Here is a 17,664-nt window from a genome sequence, read left to right as displayed (position 1 = left end):
TTACGTACAATCGCAGTGTCAACGAATCCATTACTGTTTGGCTACCGTCACAACGTTCTGTTACAATCGATTTCGATCACGACGCCAGGTTACGGTGTTCATTAACGGTGCTTAGCATGCTCAGTTAAGACTCTCCACTTTTGTGACGTCCTCTGACGTCTGCGGTTACTTTCAGTGTCCCTGTCTCAAATTTTTATTGCCGATTATTATCAAGTATTACGAAGCATCGAAAAATACAGGGTATTTCAGGTCACAAACGACAGACTTTGCCTACATGATTGAGGGATCATTCTGAGCAAAAAATGTTATATACACTATGGGTCGATTTGTCTTGGTTTTTGAGATATATATAAAAATTAAAAATACTGAGGCTGCTTTTAACCTCAACCTTCCACTGGTGACGTCACTTTGTAACCTCACTAGTGGTGGCCACACGTCACTTTGACTGCAAATGCAAAATACATTAATTTGGAAATGTAATATTATAAGCATGGTTAAGTGGAGTTAATTAAGTCACTTGCGTTCATGAAAACAAGAGGTGACCATTTTGAACAATTTGTTTAAGTCAGTCTATCACTTCAGTTATGTCACACTACGTAAGTTAAATTTTACGTAAATGTAAATATCAAACTAGGTGACAATTATTTACTAATTTTTTGGATAAAATTTTTATTAAAATGAATTTCATTATTATACTTAAATACTAAACTGATCAGAAATTAAGTAACTAAGTGCTTGACGATAGACTGAATATATTATTATAATGCTTACTTGTCGTTTATACTACTTTCCTTTCCATATCTCAAAAACTAAGACAAATCGACTCATAGTATACCTAACAGTTTTGCTCAGTATAACTTTTCAGACATGTTGGCAAAGTTTATCAATTGAGATCTGAAAAACTCTGTACATGTATTTTGAATGGACACGCGTGTCTAATGGTTACGCTTCTGCAAGAACCGTCGGCCATTTTGGTACGCAATGCCTCATCATTGCTTCGCGATTTCTGTCACTCGCGATGACCTCTTTAGAGCGCTCTTCCATCCGACTGATCTCAATTTTGAAATTGCAATATTCGCGAGGAGAGTCCCCCTGGATAATAACGTTTTTTCTCCGCCATTTTGATCGTTTCTCTCGCGCTGAAGAAAGTTGCAAACGAACCGCGATAGGCTTCGAGAAAGTCTGCCGTTAAAATAATTAACGTGCATCGCGTTCTGTATCAGTCGTTACGACGTAGCGCACTTAGAGGGCTCGGAAAGGAGAATAAAAATTTAATGGACGCTGCTCGTTGCGGGAAAGGACCGGCCGCGTTTCGATTTCTTCGCGCTTTCTAACGAAACAGTCAACCACTGGCTGACCTCTATACCGGTCATGAAAATTACGTTCGCGACGTCGAAATGGTCGTGGAAAGTTCCATTGATTGGGTGGAGAAAGAAATCGGTTTAGTGACCCAGACGAGGATCGAGATTATTACTGAATCGTAGTTTGAAGAAGCAGTAAAGATCGAAAACCGAAAATTGGGATACTGTTGCTAATAAAGTATTAAAGTCTTGGCCTACTTATCAATTGTAAACGAAGATGAAAAAGAGAACAAAGCAGTCTTTAAAGGACATACACCACTGTGCATAAGTATTTGGACATGTCTACATTTTTGCAATATACAGGGTGTTCACTTGAAAAGTTTACGTCAAAATATCTCGAAAACAACACATTTCTGGAAAAAATGATACAAACAAAAGTTCCTCGACTTTAAGGAGGAAATAAAACTGTCCTATTTATTTTTTATTTGTCGATCTTAAGGTTATTTGTAGGTTAACTTTGTTGTTTTAAGTAGAAACGTAGGTATATTTTTTACAGATTTTGTTACAGAAAAAGAAGAAGCTTTTGTATGAGAAAATTTTTAACTAGACTTCGTGTTAAAAATAATATACGTTTCTATTTTATTACATTGCTATATTATATTATTATAATATTTTATTTTTGCTAAAAATTGAAGCCGACCGATTTTTGCATCAACTCTTTCTCTTATTGGTAATATTAATGGTGACTATTAAGGATTGGTGATTTCAATGCTTTACTGGCAATGTGGCTCTAGAATTAAGAGAAGCTCTCTGAGAAAAGTGTAATTAAAGGAAAAATTAGGACAGAATTATTCAAAATTTATTTCTGACGTAACTTATGAAATTACCTATATGTATACAGAAAAAAGATGTTAAACTGAAGTTATTGAACTCTTTTTTAGAATTTACAGAAGTACTCTAACAGGTCTGGGTTTAATAGAATTAGTAAGAGTCGACTTTGTAGATTTAACGAAGCTGATCTTATTATACTCAAGTTACTAGATTCCAAAAAAGTCTATCCTGCTTAGATCTACTTAGAAGACATTTGCAAAATCTGTATGACAATTTTTTCGTGAATAAGTGTGAATAGTTCATGAAAAATTAGCGAAGAAGTTGAATTTCATAGAATATAAGTATACAGCCATAGTAGTTGTCACAAGTATTATTATTATTATTATTATTTAGTTCCTGAGTGGATAACTTAACACTAAATAACCAAATAACACTAGTTGTCATGGATATAATATGCCCTTTAAATAGAGAGATTCTCAAATTACTGTGATAAGTTGTCCCGAATCCAGTACCTTTTTATTAAGAACAAGAACTTAAAGCCAAAAGGCCCTCAATTATCTTAATAAATGCATTCAAAATCCTAATTAAATACATATAAAAAATTCAAAACATAAGAAACTGAACCTTCTAACCATGCACCTATTAATTGCAGCCTTACAGTAAATAATCTATTTTATTTAAATATTAGATCTTATTATAAATACCAAGAATCTCAATCCAAAAATACCCCAATAGCAGAAAATTACCTATTTTATCCAAATATTAGATCTTCTCATAAAAACCAAGAACCTCAATCCAGAAAGTCCTTGATTACAGAAATGTATCTATTTTATCCAAGTATTAGACCTCATAAAAACCAAGAACCTCAATTGAAAAAGTCTTTGATTACAGAACTGTATCTCATTTATCCAAGTATTAGACTTTATAAAAACCAAGAACCTCAATCCACAGTCCCCAATTATCCTAACAAGCGAATAAAGAACCAAAAAAGAGAATACTCACTCCAGCCCATGGCACGCTTGTGTACCCACGATTCTCCAGTCAGACAGGCGTGCTCGCTCCGTCCTGTTCTTCGTGTTCGAGTCTTGAAGGCATAGCGGGGGCAATGTCAAGGTGCGCTATAAGGCCTGACGCATCCTTGGCTGCCGGTCATTCCACGAGAGGAAATTCGATTGAGGAGCATCGACGTTCGTCGCAACGAGGCCAACGATCGCGCGACCAAAAGAACGAGGATGAAGAGTATCAGTCTGTTGGTGTGCGCGTGTGCTGTGCTGATAAGCGCCGAGGCGACTGGCAAATACAAGGGCCTCGAGTTTTTGGAGTCCTGCTCCAGAAGGGACCGAAACGTGGAGGGCTGCCTCGCGAGATCGGCCAACATCCTCACTGAACACTTTCGTCATGGTAAGATGTGCCATTATTGACTTTCGTTTCATCATGTTACCATTTTCTTCTTGATTGAATAGTGGGATTTCACGTTTTTGTGAGGTCGTTGCTCTTCCAGCTTGGGAATCTGAAACAGAAGTGGTTGGGAAGCGTTAGATTTAGAAATGGTAAAAATGGCACTAATATGTACAGAATGAGTAGGAAAGTTTGTAGTGTTTTTGTAAATGAAGTTTAACGTAAAATATTTTTGTTTGTTATTCATTATATTTATAACAGATAGAGTTTCATATGAGTGCCATTTTTCTGAAATGGCAAAAGACTTGCTTTTAATATTAAAACGGAGTCAAATTCAATAATATCACAAACTACTGTTTATAACAAAACTATCACATATATATAACACCTTAAATCCTACAATTATTAAATAATTTTCAAAAAAACATTTTCCAAAATTCAAAGAAATTTTAAACTCACCTTGAGCACAGAAATACAAAACGAAGCGTCAGAATTTACAATTTAAAAAAACACTGAAACTAGCACCAGCAAGTATAACAAATATAATCACTAGACACACTTGAATAACGTGATCAACTAGTCGCGAACTTGACACGCGCGGTAGCACTGAAATCGCGCGCTGGTTTGAAAGCTGCAGACCCATTTTCTAAAAGTAGAATTCGAGCGTGAGGGTCGCGTGTCGCGCAAAAGGAAAACACGGAAGTCGAAAGCCGGGGATTGCCTGATTAACAGGGGACCACGTGGTTGTTGAAAAGAGCAGAAAAAAGGAGTCCTGTGGCAGGGAAGCAGGTTATAACGGTGTATTCGAATGGTCACCCAGTGTCCTACATTCCTCGCGCGCTCGTCGCGACAGACTGATGGAATAGGTTCGATCCTCTGACGCATGTTGTGTACGTGAGGCGAATTTGACCCTTAAATTTTGTCCTCCAATGGCAGGGCATGGATTGAGCTTACAGCCACGCCTATTTTTCTGCTGTTCTTGTTTAGTGAGAATCAGGGGAAGTGGATAAGAATGGCCTATCGAATTGTAACACCTTTTCTTTCTTTGTTGGCTGGTTGAAGTGGGAGTCGCGGGTCTTTGCACTTTGAGTTTTCTTTTGATGCGCTGGGTGCCATTTTTTGTCAATTATTAGTGAGGTGTTTTTGGCGAAGTACAATTATTTGTTTTATTTATATTTAAGTAGGGATATATGTATGAAATATTACATACTTTGTGTATGTATTAAAAATGGACTAGAAATGAATAGCTGAGATTGTAGCCAACGTCTGTACCATTTCTAAGAAATATTTATTTATTTAAACTAATTATTCTAGAGTATAGGGAATCTTTTTTAGGCGAATATTTTCTGTGACAACTCCACCTCACATTATTCAGTTAAAGAGACTTAATATACAAAATGTAGATACCCTTCTGAAGTAGCCATTTAAAAACTGAAAGCAAATCGCTGTCATATTAAAATCCTGTTTAATTGTACTCAAAAGTTTAACAATAAGCAAAACGTATCCTACTCTTATTTCCACCGAAACTGAGTAAGAAATTTACAGAAACCTTACACAACTATTTTTACCAAAAAATGGTCAACTTCGAGCCTCCTATTAACCAGACCAATTTTATGTAATTTCATACTGACATTAATAAAAACTCGTGAATTTTCTTACCTATAATATCTCAACATATTATGCTCAATTTTATTCCAATTATCGCAGGTTTGCCTCAACTGGGCTACCCAGAGGTGGAGCCAATTATCCTGGACGAGCTGCATATAGCTCTCGGTGGTGGGCCTGATGGGTACAGGGCCCAGTTCAAGGACGTCACAGCAAGAGGAGTCTCTGGACTGCGAGTGACAGGTTTGAGAGCCAGGTTGTCGGACGATGAAGTGCAACTGCAACTAGCGTTGAGTATCCCGAAGATTAGAGCCGCTGCCAAGTACAGATCTAGTGGGACCTTGATTTTGGTGAAAGCTTCTGGAGCTGGTGACTACTGGGGCGAATATGGTGAGGAACTTATTTGAAGACAATTTTAATAATATTAGAAAGAACTCTGATAATTTTGGAATGTTTTGTTGCCATTTTTCATCAGTATCTAATTCGGGAAGTGACAATGATTAATGATACTTGGACTGACTCTAGAGGCTTCAAGATATTAAAATGTTAAATCATTAGATGAATAATTTCTTTCAACTATTCAAAAAAATAAGTAGATTGCAGATTTTTATGCAGTTAAGGAAATTTAAAATGTATGAATGGTACCAGAGTGCGTGTAATATTATAAAATATAGAAAACATGAAAAATAGAATACAAGTTATAGTATTTAAAACAGGAAGCAAATTTTTATTTAGGTTTAATTTTTTCAACTGTGTTCGTGAAAGTTCGCAGTCAAGCAACAAGTATTTATTAACATTGAAAATTGTTTAAAATTATACTACTCACTTTTTTGGTTTGACAGTGCAACCAAGCAATTAGCAAAATTATTACAATTGTATTATTATTAAATTCCCAAATCAGGAATGTTATAGAGTACTAACACTAATTAAAAATGTTAATTAGAAATCGCTATAATGCCAATTAGTGTTGAGTTAGCAGTGACATCAACTCCGTCAAACGAATCACATTATCATTACTTATTTTATTACCATAACTGGATTGCCAAACTTCTTCAAGTTTCTAATATTCGTTTGGGATATGAAATTAATTATGGTCAAGCTAATCGTGACATTCAGTCTGATAGTCGAATCATGGTATTACCACGTCTTATTACCATAACTGGATTGTCCAAACTTCCAGGTTCTAGCAGTCATAGGGCAATGACCCTAAACGTAAAAGTCAAGGGCGTTAAGTTCATCATGGATATTATAGTCATCATTCATTAGTCATTCGATTAGGGAACTGTAGAAATGATTGGAACTCATTTATTATACTTGGACTATTCTGCAGAGAGTACATGACGTCTTTAAGACGTCTTTAAGACGTGTGCCATATGAGTAAAAGCTGAAGTTTCTATATAGTGGAATTGAACTTGCAATGAAATGATTAATTCGTGAGAGTCAAAAATGATTTTGACTCTCACTATGACTTTGAAGTTTAGTTTCATGAATGATTATAATGCAAATAACAGACCCATGTGGGCTCAGTGAAAATAGTCAAGTAAAAGTCAACTGCATTGACTTTCACCGCCTGCGTGATGCAAATTTGTCGCTGAAGAACTTTGCATTTGGTTTCGTTTGGAGTGAGGAACAGAAAGTACTTTCAAATGTTTCGAGAGAGATGCTAACAACTACTAAGTGAAAGAGTAATTTATACACTTTGGAAGTAGAGAAATGAAAGAAATTTTGTTAACACTGCAATGGAGTAATAATTAAAAAAATTTGAATCTTGTTGTAAACTCCTATATTATGAGAAACACTGTGCTCGTTTTTATGCGAATGGTATCATTGACCTTCAATCACGTTCACCTTGTGAAATGCAACTGGCTTTGCATAACTGCACATCGATGTTTACAGTATTTATAACATTTTTTTAGGCATATAGTTTACGAAATTTATTGAACAGTTTTTTTCTAAATTTGTAATAAAATTGAAGGTCTCACGATTTTTGAAGAGTTTTTTGTTAATTATCTTAAAAGCAACAACTTTTTTTCATTTATTTGGATAAATTATAATAAATTTTCGCAGAGAATTATGCAACAACTTCAATTTTTTATTTAAGAAGAAGTTATTACTTCCACTAGTATCTTTCTTCTACACTTGCTGAAATCACTAATTTATAATTGTTAAATGTAATTTCACAATCATTTTTACACAGGCCTTATAATATTAAAAAATATATAATATTATTAAGGACGTTTTCAAATTGACAATTAATAATGCAAATTAATTATTGCATAATTCCCAAGTAGCACAGAGACATCTTAAAAACATTTTGAAGATATTCAGTAAAGTCCTAAAAATGTCCAAAAGACATTCTATTATAAGAACATATAAAATTATGCTATAAGACGTTCAGACATAAAATGGACATAAAATAGACGTCTTAAAGACGTCGTGTATTATCTGGATTGGTAGTTCATTAAAGGAATCATTGCATTCACAGTATAAAGTAATTACTTTGAAAGCAAATTATATTGCAATTATGGAAGTGATCTAAGCCAAAAGTCTACAAAGTGTTGAATTTACATAAATTTGCATCATAAACTAAGTGATAAATTAAAATGTTTTTCAATTCTTACTATCACTTTCGTAATTAGTCCTACTAATGTCTACAAAGTGGTCAGTTTAAATGAACGATGGCAGTACTGATAATGTGAACAGCATTTACGTAACATTTGTAATAAATGTTGCCAACACTTAGAGAGTTTTCAGTTAAATTAATCATCCTACACGTATACAAATAGTCTTACAAATACTTTCCTGTTTTCAGAGGGTGTTAAGGCCAAAGTCTTCATCAGGGCGAAGCCATTCATGGTTCAAGGTCGTCGGTACCTGAGGTTGCAGCAGCTCAAGATGGACTTCAGCGTGCAGAACATCAAAATGGGCGTCGAGAACGTTCGTGACAGCAATGCCATAATACGTAAGTCTATCCTCACATCAAAATGCAACACTATCCCTCTCCAGTAAACTACTGAATCGTAAACATAAGTATCGCAAAAATTGCATTTCAATAGGAAGAAAAGTGGTTTCAAGCAATTCCAACGCTTCATAAATCAATATTTCATAAAAAGCAGGGAACGACTGTATCAAGAAACAACTTCTTCCCGATAAATTCATAATATTCATCTTGCGTCAGTCTAATAGACGGTCGAAAAACTTGTTGAAAAATTTATGAAAACTACTGTCTTCGAAGTCGGAAGATTATGCAAGATTCACTCAAGCTCATTGTTTTGTTTTCTTTTATTTTCAGTTGCCGCACTGAACCTGTTCATTAATACCAACAGCCAGGAGCTGTTGAAAGAGATGAAGCCGGATCTCCGGAGAAAATTAGTCCAAGTCATGACGACCTTCGTCGAGAAGATCTTTGCCCAGGTGCCATACGATGCCTGGATCACCGATTAAGTTCGGCGAAATGGCTGCTTTTTATGCCACCACTTAGTTTTATCGACCATTCACGATCATTAATTTATAGTACAACGTTCCATTCTCATCGATAAACGTTTCTCGAATTCCAAATTTTATTTGTCGCGATAAGAAGGTTGGAGCCTCTTATCGAGGGAATTATTTTCACTTCTTCTTTTTTAAACATCAGCATCATCGCGCTTTTAATTGGCTAGATATGTAACTTTGACTATTGTATAAGATAAGAGGTACAAAAATTAACAGTGGACATTCATTTTGTCACTATTTTGTTAGGTTTATCGTTTTTCATCTTATTTAAGCGACTAGCAGAATTCTTATTAGCCAAATTCACAGTAATATTAGGACGCACCTTAAAGTGATAGTTTCATTATTTTATACTTTTATACTTTATTTATACTTATTTCATTCTTAGTAGTGATGTGTGATAAGGTTTGTGTGAGCAGTTTGTAATTTTGCAATGTTCGATTAATATCTCCCTAATTTGTGTGCTGCAACATTGTGATTGAGATGCAATTTAATTAATCTAGTGTATCTAGGAAAATAATGTTAATCTTGTAATCCTGTAGATATCGTCGGCTCAATTTTTATGTAAATTTTATTATATAAAAATCACATGCGTATTATATACCTATACAACTCTGTCTTATTTTTTTCATAGATACTTACTTTAGACATTTTTATTCTAGAAAATTTACTATTTCAAAGCCCTTTTCCATTTAAAGGTTAGCGTTATTAAATTTCAAGATGGCGTCCTCAGGATTCCCTCAGTAATCAAGCTTATTCTTACCCGTGTATTATGCAATAGCCACTTTTATGATTGATTTAAGCATTTTCTGACAAATAATGGCTTTTATTATCTGAAATGCTTGAACGTGATAGTGCTCCTTGGTAGATGATCATAATCGATTATTCATGTTCCTCCGGAAGTTTCAACCTGAGGACACGTGATTATAACTCACGTCGTCGCTCGTGTTTCGAGTATTTTTCTCGAAGTCTTTGTCAACAATCATGACTCCTCGTCAAAATCATGGAATGACAGTGCACGTTTTTTTTTTTTTTTCAACGAACTTTCGAGTGGCTCGTTCGAATAAATTGTCTCATTAAAATTTCAAAAGAATCTCTTTTAAATAAATTAATAAGTTTTTTTTCCGCCTCGGCTACATTGTTGAGCTGTAATGTTGATATTTAAACGTGGGAGGAAGAAGAATGTAATTGTTAGTTCTTCGTAATTAAAATATTAATTGTTTTACAATGTTTGTTTATTTTAATCAAAATTTTAATTTCTGAAAATATGGAAATATTTTTTTAAAAAATAAATCAAATTCGCAAGGCGTAACATACTGAAACGGAAATAGGAATTCATTATCAGAGTAGCTAGTGATTTACTGATTCAGTTTCATTTGTTTCTGTCGTTATTCTCTTTTTACGATTCATTTAGCAAATAAGCCAAAAGCACTCTGGGACTTTTCCTAACAAGTTTCAAGTAATTGCAGATGTATTTCCTTCCCAAACATGTAAAAAATTTTATGACACATAATACTTCCCAAGCAATCATGTTTTGACTTACTATGCCTTGGACTTTAAATAACATTAAAATGCGTCACGCTGCACAATTCGTAACATCTTTTTGCAACCAAAGTTACATAAACGTGCTCAAAATTTGAATATGCTGAGTTTATTGCACTTTGTTATGCAATGAGTGGTTAGAAAATATTTTGAGGTTTGAGTGAAAGAAAAATATTTAAGGGTGGTAGATTTTGGACAAGATTCTGTATTATCATTTATAAATATAGAAATCTAGAAAAAATGACTGTGTCTTTGTGTGCTTAGCATTTCAAGATGCTTCTATATGTTTCTTGTTTTCATTATCAATTAACTCCTCCTCAAATAAAAAACCCAAGCCACTTCTCCAAGTAAATATTCCTTCAGTTTTGGTCTTTTTTCTTATCATCAAACAATTCAAAGACGGAACTCGAGTAGATGACTCGTTTCTCAAGCATGCCAAGGAACCAGGCATCATCACAGCGTCAAAAAAAGAAAACGAACGAAGCCTAGCTCTTTTCAATTTACGTCGTCGAAATTGAATTCACAAAATTCCCTTGACGAAGGAACCTCTCTTCCTCACTTCCTCAATTTGAGACAACCTCACCGATCGATTCCTCAATGTCACACAATAGGACACGATAGGGCAGCATAAATTAGCATAAATCGCCGTTGATTATTATTAACGACGGGCTTTAATATTCGAGAAACAGACAAATCGATCTACAGTCAGGAAAACGTCATAAAAACGCCATGAAATTATGTTGGAGATTACGTAATATTTCTTCTCTTCCTGGGATTCGAGATCTTATTTTAAGAACAAGAACAATTTCGTTACAATTAGTAATTCACTTGATAAAAATCGAAACAGAAAAATGGGTTTACAATAAATCAAGAAAATGTCACAAGATTAATTTTACATAATATTCTTTCTCTTCCTAGGATTCAAAAATTTAGTTAAAATAATATGAAATCAGTAGACTCAGGAATATACTCAGTACCTACCATCTACAATTATTTACCTAATAAATATCGAAATGGAAAAATGGGTTTCCAATAAATTAGAGAAAATATCAAGAAACCTTCATGAACTAGGTTTTGCATAATATTTTCCTCTCCCTAGGATTCGAAAAATTATTTTAAAAAATATTACCAAGAATAATGAACCAAGAGAAAAATTGCCCACTTATTATAAAAATTTCTCAAAATAAAAAATGATTTACTAAATAGAAAATCGTCGAAATTTAGCGCGCCAAAGACTGAAACGTCCGAAAGGCGCGTTTCCACAGCATGTAACTCAAGAAAGTGGGCGAAGCGCGACGAGGAAGAGGGTCGCGGCACCTTGACCCTGTCCTTCATCGACGTTGACGAATATCGTGTTACAGAAGAGCCAGACTTTTCGCTGCTCGTGCAGTTTTCTCAGAGAAAACAAACGACACGACGACAAGACAAAGGAGAGAGAATCAGCGACGTGGCTCGGTGGAAATGCAATAGGCAGTTTGAATATTAGATGGAGGAACCGATTATTCCTGTTTTTTCTGTTTGTAAAACACTCGAAGATGGGGCCCGAGTTTCCTCTCATCCCTGCCTCCTCGAAACGCGAAGTTTTCGTAGTCGTGTTACGGTAAAAGCAGGTTTCCAAATGCGTCACTGAAATTCTTGGACATTTGACTCTGGGCTAGTTAGGATAACGGTAGTTCGGTTGTTTTGATTAAAAAAGTGGGAGCAGTTGCTCTACGCAGGTCATACAGTGCTTTCGAACTGACGACATGTAATGATGGCACTTGAGGGATGCTGTGTGGGGGCCATTTTATGTATGAACCTGTAGGATTGAAAAATAATACAAAGATGTAGAGAACGTATAGCTGAATATTTCCATCTCGTCTGAATGTCGAAATTAATATAGAATAATGCAGAATCAGAAGCATTAGTTTATGAATATTTGAATGTATAGGGTGTTTCAGAATGAGAGGGTTAAATTGCATGGCTCAGCGATTTTTTTATCTAAAAAGGAGAAAATTTGGGATATTTGAACTATATAGGACAATATTTAGCAAAATTTAAGTATTAAACAGTTAAGAAAAGAAAATATACAGGACGTTTCAGAGTCACAACTGCCAAATTGAAAATTAGAACTTGCCACCTTGAAAATTAGAACATTTGAAAACAGAAACCTCTCAAAGAGGATCGAGTTTCCAAATAAAATTCTCTTCAGAGATATACAGGTCGTTCAAAGCAAAAATTCCCCAAATCCCTCAGCCCTGATAGGTACAAATATACACTTTGCACCCAACCACAATTAAATCCATCGAACGCTACTCACATAAAAGAAGCATATTCCAGAAAATCACTCAATCCTCGCGTCCCCTATTCCCACAAAATACCTGAGCTGAACAATGGCGCAGCACAGGTGACGTCAGTAGACTGAATCTCCACCAGGACAGTCGATCTTAATATCATTTCCATATCCAAACACAAATAAGTATAATTAAACGTACCTCCGTGTTCAAGCACAATTTCAAGTAGGCACATGGACGCACACGTGTGGCTCCAGAGGGAGGAGGGGGGGAGAAGGTTGGAGTGGCAGATGTCGTGACACGATCACATGCTCAGAATTCGAGATTTGTTCCATCCACGGTGGCCAGGACAGCCTCTGAGGCAGGTGTATCGTCGATGAACAACAATGACCGGCTGACCAGAGGGGGGAGAAAGGTAGTACTATAAGGACTTGAGGCTAGCCTCTGCTCTATTCATTTCTTCACTGGCCACCTGATCATCCGCGGGTGTCGAAACCAACCCCGCGATTCTCTTCCTTCGTTCGCGATCTCTCGCTCAGTGTCCTTCCAGCGTTCACCTCGCGACTTCTCAGCGGTTTTCCGTTTCTCGACAGCCACCTGCCGGAAGAAGAGATGAAGAGGATCGCCCTGACATGTCTTATCGTTGCGACCATCTTTGGCGCAGCTTTGGGACGCGATGTGCGTAAGTACAATTTCATTTACTGCTTCTGAGCTTTTGTTGAGGGGTTACTGAATTTTTCTACTGTGTCTACGTGAGTGGTGATGGGAGTCTTTCGTTGAGTTTGGAGATTTGTGAAGTAGGTGTGAAGCTTCTGTGAGGATTTCAAGGAAATTTCTTGTAGTATTTCAGTATTTTGGTAGTATTTCAATTAGTACAAATTGAAATATAGGTGAAATTTAGAAAATTCTCTGCCAAACTAGAGAAATTTTCTGCCATTCTTTTCTTATGAATATTAGAATATAAGGGTGCTTGAAAATGAGGGTCACATTGTGAATATTTCTTGTGAAACTTGTGAATATTTTAATTTCACAGAACAATATTCGCAGATCATTTAAGTGTTAAGAAGTTAGGAAAAGAAAATATACAGGACGTTTCAAGTAGGTAATTATTAACACAATTCGCGAACTAAACTAAAATTGTTATTTCTTAAAAATATAAATAGGTAATAAGGTGTCAATCACTTTGTGTCCCTTCTTACTTCTTCTTTTCTAAAAATCGCTCACAGTTGTAATTTTGCTAAATTTAGCAATAAAGTGCGAGTTTCCTCCTTCTGTCACAGGGGTAAATTAATGCTATTACAGATATTGTTTCTAGCTGTCACAGAATTTCAGGGTTATGCATGAATGCGTCACGTGCGACGTTAGATAAATGTGTAATGTCGTAATGGATTGCCGATGGAATTTTTAATTTATCATGAACTACTGATTTATTGAGCTTTATTAAGCAGTGAACTATTATTCTGCTTGTTCATAGCTGTTTGCAGTACGATTTTTCTTTAGAAAAGCGGATGTAGATAATTTCCTAGGAGTTGGATAATGTATTTAAATGTAACAATTTGTATGCCATATTTTATAATCGAGTCCATACATATTACTAAGTTTTATGAAAGAGCAAAGTTGTACTTTTTTCTTTCGTGTTATAAATATTTTGTTGAAGTCACGGCTTTACGCTCGTTGAAATCACCAATTCGACTATCACAGCGGAGCTGTCTACTGTAGCCATTTATTTCCTCAAATTTTGTAACCACACCCGCCGTGTTTTTTTCGGTTTTTTACCCTTTGCAACTTCGAGGAACATTATTTCAAAATCATTGACGAAACTCTGTTTTTACCTACCCGTTGCTTAATTATAATTAAATCATCGGTCGAAGGATTTCATAAAGATGCATAGTGATTTAAAGATAAATTTTAATTATAGCCTCGTCTTTTTCGTGCTTCTAAATATGATATCGAAGATTTCAAATTTATGACTGATCGATAGCTATCTCTTTCTCGTTCCCTTGTGTCGAAAATATTCCTCAGCCTACTCAATCTTTTCTCACAAAATATCGAATGGTCTTCTCGAATTATCTTTTTTATATTTTTTATTACTATTTAATTGATCGATAATGACTAAATTTGAATACAAAAATGTTTCAGCGGATTTCATTCAGGTTTGCAAGAGGAACGATCCCAACCTGAGCCAGTGTATCAAGAACAGCGTGGAGAACTTCAGGCCTCACTTAGTTGCTGGTGTACCAGACTATAATATACCGTCTTTGGAGCCATTAATGCTGAAAGAATTAGTCTCAACATCAGGGGGCAATATTAAACTGAAGTTGAAGAACGTTCTTGTCCATGGCGCCAGTAACTTCACTGTGCAGAGATTGAAGTAAGTCGTTAAATAAAAAGAAAGTATAACCTATTAAATAATAAATCAGTTATTTTGTGATAGTGACGATAGTTATTATTTTAATTTGCTGTTAAATTGATTAAAGTTGTGATTTGTGACGGAAGCGAGCGCAAGAAACTGTTCCGCCATTTTGGTTCCATCGATCACAATAGGCGCGATGTTTAAATTAGATTCATATCTGACTTGCCAATCCAGGAAGTTCGAAATTGAGAACAATACTTTGTTCTCAGGTGTATCATCTGTGTGCTCGTGGAATTGTTAATTTTGTTGATTATATCATTCTCACTTGCTCAGTAAAACGAGTGGGAGTTTAGTTCAAAATACTCTAAGAAATGCTGAATTCTGAATAAAATTAAAAATATTGCAAAATTTGTAGAATAATATAGCAGGTCGTAAAATATTTAGTATCTTGCGATATAATTTCGATAATTGAGACCATAAAACAGGTTAATTAAATCAGCAGTTTCAAAATTTTCATGTAACACGTTGCCAATTTTTATCACTCGTCAAAAATTACGTCACATCACTCTGTGACATAAACCGAAACTAAATGTTCGGTCATATTAAGTCGAAAGGTTAATGACTCGAACAGCACTCACGGTAATGGACTATTCGGCTTGAGTTAATATTCAGAGCCACGGGCGTCGCCTAGTTGCCAAGGACCTTCATGAAAGTGAAGCTTAAAGCAAGGACGATCGTATCAACCTCGAATCAGTGAATAAATTTGTATGAGCGATCGATATGTATGTGGTGTCACGCTTGTCCTAAATGTTCATTCTATATGTGATTCTTAGATTCAGTCTCAATTTCGTTTATTTTAAGACTTTTAGTTGTTACCACCTAATTCAGTCCTAAATTAGTCTACTGAGATGCCAAAAATGTATTCATGTGTATTAAAGCTGAGGACTGAGAAGCTAAACACACGGAAGACAAGAATTCTTAATTGGTAATAAGCTACGTTTTCACATGTACAACTGTGGCTTAATGTTTAGAGATAAGTAACCCAGTAGCAGAGCTTCAGAAATTTAATATATTAGTTATACAATCAGCTTTCAATCTTCTTTAAAAACAAAACATAGTTTAGGTAATGCATGTTATACATGTGGAAATGCAGCTTAAGGCTGCATAATACAAATTATCAGTGAAGTTCCTTTCAAATATATATTCTCTGTTTAATTATCTTCAAAGTTGGGGAATTTTTAAATTGCCCTGTTCCACGTGTATTTTCCTTAAATAAGGCCCAATTCAAAATACTCCAATTATTGCCAAGACAAGATTGAGTCCCAATTAGGATCTTAATTTTCTCGATAGACCCAATGTGGATATCTAGCTTAAAGATCCATGACATAAATTATAAGTGTAGAAGGGTCTCGATTAGGTAACTGACGTGACAACGGACCCAAAAGGGAAACACTTTATTATTAGCTAATTTCTTTATTTCCTACACAGTATTATTAAATCAGAATTCGAGTTTTAATCGCAGTTTGCTATTCAGCAACCTTCAAGTTCCAAGTCCCAAAATTTATCATCTCATATTTAATTCCTTAATAAGGCCCAGTTCCGAGCATTCCGAATTTCACCAAAAACTTGATTCTAAATTACCTTCTTAATCTTTTGCCATAGATTCAACTTGGAAATGTAACTTTATGATCTATAATTCAAAATACAAAGAGATTAAAACCTCTATAAACGGACATGACACCAGACCCAAAAGTAAAACACCTTACTAAGGCTAATTATTTTCATTTCTGAAAATCAAACTCTAATTTAATAATAGTTTCAGCCCAATCTTACTAAGCTTCAAGTCCCAAAATTCCTATGCTATATCAACTTTCCCCAAATAAGACCCAATTGCACTTATCCTGACTCTAAATTACATTTTCAATTTTTTCCTCACAGAGCCAACGTAGAAACCCTACGCTTTGTAGTCGAGTTGGGCTTCTCAAAGCTGTCCATAGAGGGCGACTATGACGTAGATGGGAAGGTGATCCTCCTGCGTCTTCAGGGTTCAGGCCCCATGACTGGCAACTTCAGCGACTGCAAGGGGCTCGTTAAACTACAGGCAGAAAGAACTCAAGGGGCAGATGGCCAGACCTACGTTCGAATGGTTGAATTTAAGACGAAGATATCCGTGGGCCAGGGCCATTTGAAACTGAACAACCTCTTCGGCGGTGATCCTGTTCTAGGCGACGCCATCAACACAGCTATCAACAGCAACTTCGACAGCTTCATCAAGGAACTGCAACCCTCTATCGAAAGCGCAATCTCTGACACTTTCCTGAAGATCGCCAACAGTGTCCTCACACAGTTCACTTATAATTCCCTTTTCCCACTTTCCTAGATGGCCTGATCTTAAGCTAGCGATTGCCCACTTAGGTCGCCATATTGACGACAGTTCGCGCTACTCGAAGACAAGTTGAGCACTGGCTGAAGGAAAATTTACAGCGTTTTGTGAATGTGCTAATTATGTTTTGTTTTGAACAGCTACGTCTGTTTTTCTTGCTTTTAGTCGACCTGAAAAAGCTTCTACTTCCTGTAGCAATTAAGGCACAGCTGGAGTATTGTTAACGTATAAATGCAGTTCATGAAAGTTAGGCATAAAACTCGTAGAAAATTGCTTGTTGTGTAATGCTGTAAGTGTAATGGCGTGAGTGTGATAAACTACAAATATGTTTCGAAGTGTTAATAAATATTTTTCATTTTTAAAATATTGGTGTAACTGTACGTTTTTGAAAATAATGATCGAAAAATAAAAATGGCATTATTTAGACTTCCCTATGATTCATTTTATTCCTAAAATTTTGTTTAAAATTTTATCCCTTGAAGTTTTCCT

At 35.5% G+C, this 17,664-nt stretch overlaps 2 protein-coding genes across 2 annotated transcripts; both read left to right on the top strand.

Annotated features, from left to right (window-relative positions):
• The first annotated feature begins 3,364 nt into the window (after window positions 1-3,364).
• Window positions 3,365-9,212, top strand: Jhbp2 (Juvenile hormone binding protein 2). Its single transcript, XM_076382493.1, has 4 exons — window positions 3,365-3,533; window positions 5,238-5,525; window positions 7,948-8,097; window positions 8,428-9,212. Exons 1-4 carry the CDS (start codon window positions 3,365-3,367, stop codon window positions 8,577-8,579), a joined length of 759 nt encoding a protein of 252 aa, XP_076238608.1. The 3' UTR covers window positions 8,580-9,212.
• A 3,703-nt stretch (window positions 9,213-12,915) lies between these two features.
• LOC143181835 (circadian clock-controlled protein daywake) lies at window positions 12,916-17,601 on the top strand. The gene is made up of 3 exons (XM_076382494.1): window positions 12,916-13,121; window positions 14,579-14,810; window positions 16,731-17,601. The coding sequence occupies exons 1-3, from the start codon at window positions 13,052-13,054 to the stop codon at window positions 17,170-17,172; spliced, it is 744 nt and encodes a 247-aa protein (XP_076238609.1). The 5' UTR covers window positions 12,916-13,051; the 3' UTR covers window positions 17,173-17,601.
• The last annotated feature ends 63 nt before the right edge of the window (window positions 17,602-17,664 follow it).

The sequence above is a fragment of the Calliopsis andreniformis genome, chromosome 7 (assembly GCF_051401765.1).
Source record: "Calliopsis andreniformis isolate RMS-2024a chromosome 7, iyCalAndr_principal, whole genome shotgun sequence".
NCBI classification, from domain to species: domain Eukaryota; kingdom Metazoa; phylum Arthropoda; class Insecta; order Hymenoptera; family Andrenidae; genus Calliopsis; species Calliopsis andreniformis.
This window is presented reverse-complemented; position numbering and strand designations above follow the sequence as displayed.

Bases quoted from the DNA above. Each gene is read 5' to 3' on its own strand.
- Jhbp2 (XM_076382493.1), top strand. From the start codon at position 3,365: ATGAAGAGTATCAGTCTGTTGGTGTGCGCGTGTGCTGTGCTGATAAGC. The intron at 3,534-5,237 runs GTAAGATGTGCC...CAATTATCGCAG, and splicing joins CACTGAACACTTTCGTCATG to GTTTGCCTCAACTGGGCTAC. The intron at 8,098-8,427 runs GTAAGTCTATCC...TTTTATTTTCAG, and splicing joins TGACAGCAATGCCATAATAC to TTGCCGCACTGAACCTGTTC.
- LOC143181835 (XM_076382494.1), top strand. From the start codon at position 13,052: ATGAAGAGGATCGCCCTGACATGTCTTATCGTTGCGACCATCTTTGGC. The intron at 13,122-14,578 runs GTAAGTACAATT...AAAATGTTTCAG, and splicing joins AGCTTTGGGACGCGATGTGC to CGGATTTCATTCAGGTTTGC. The intron at 14,811-16,730 runs GTAAGTCGTTAA...TTTTCCTCACAG, and splicing joins TTCACTGTGCAGAGATTGAA to AGCCAACGTAGAAACCCTAC.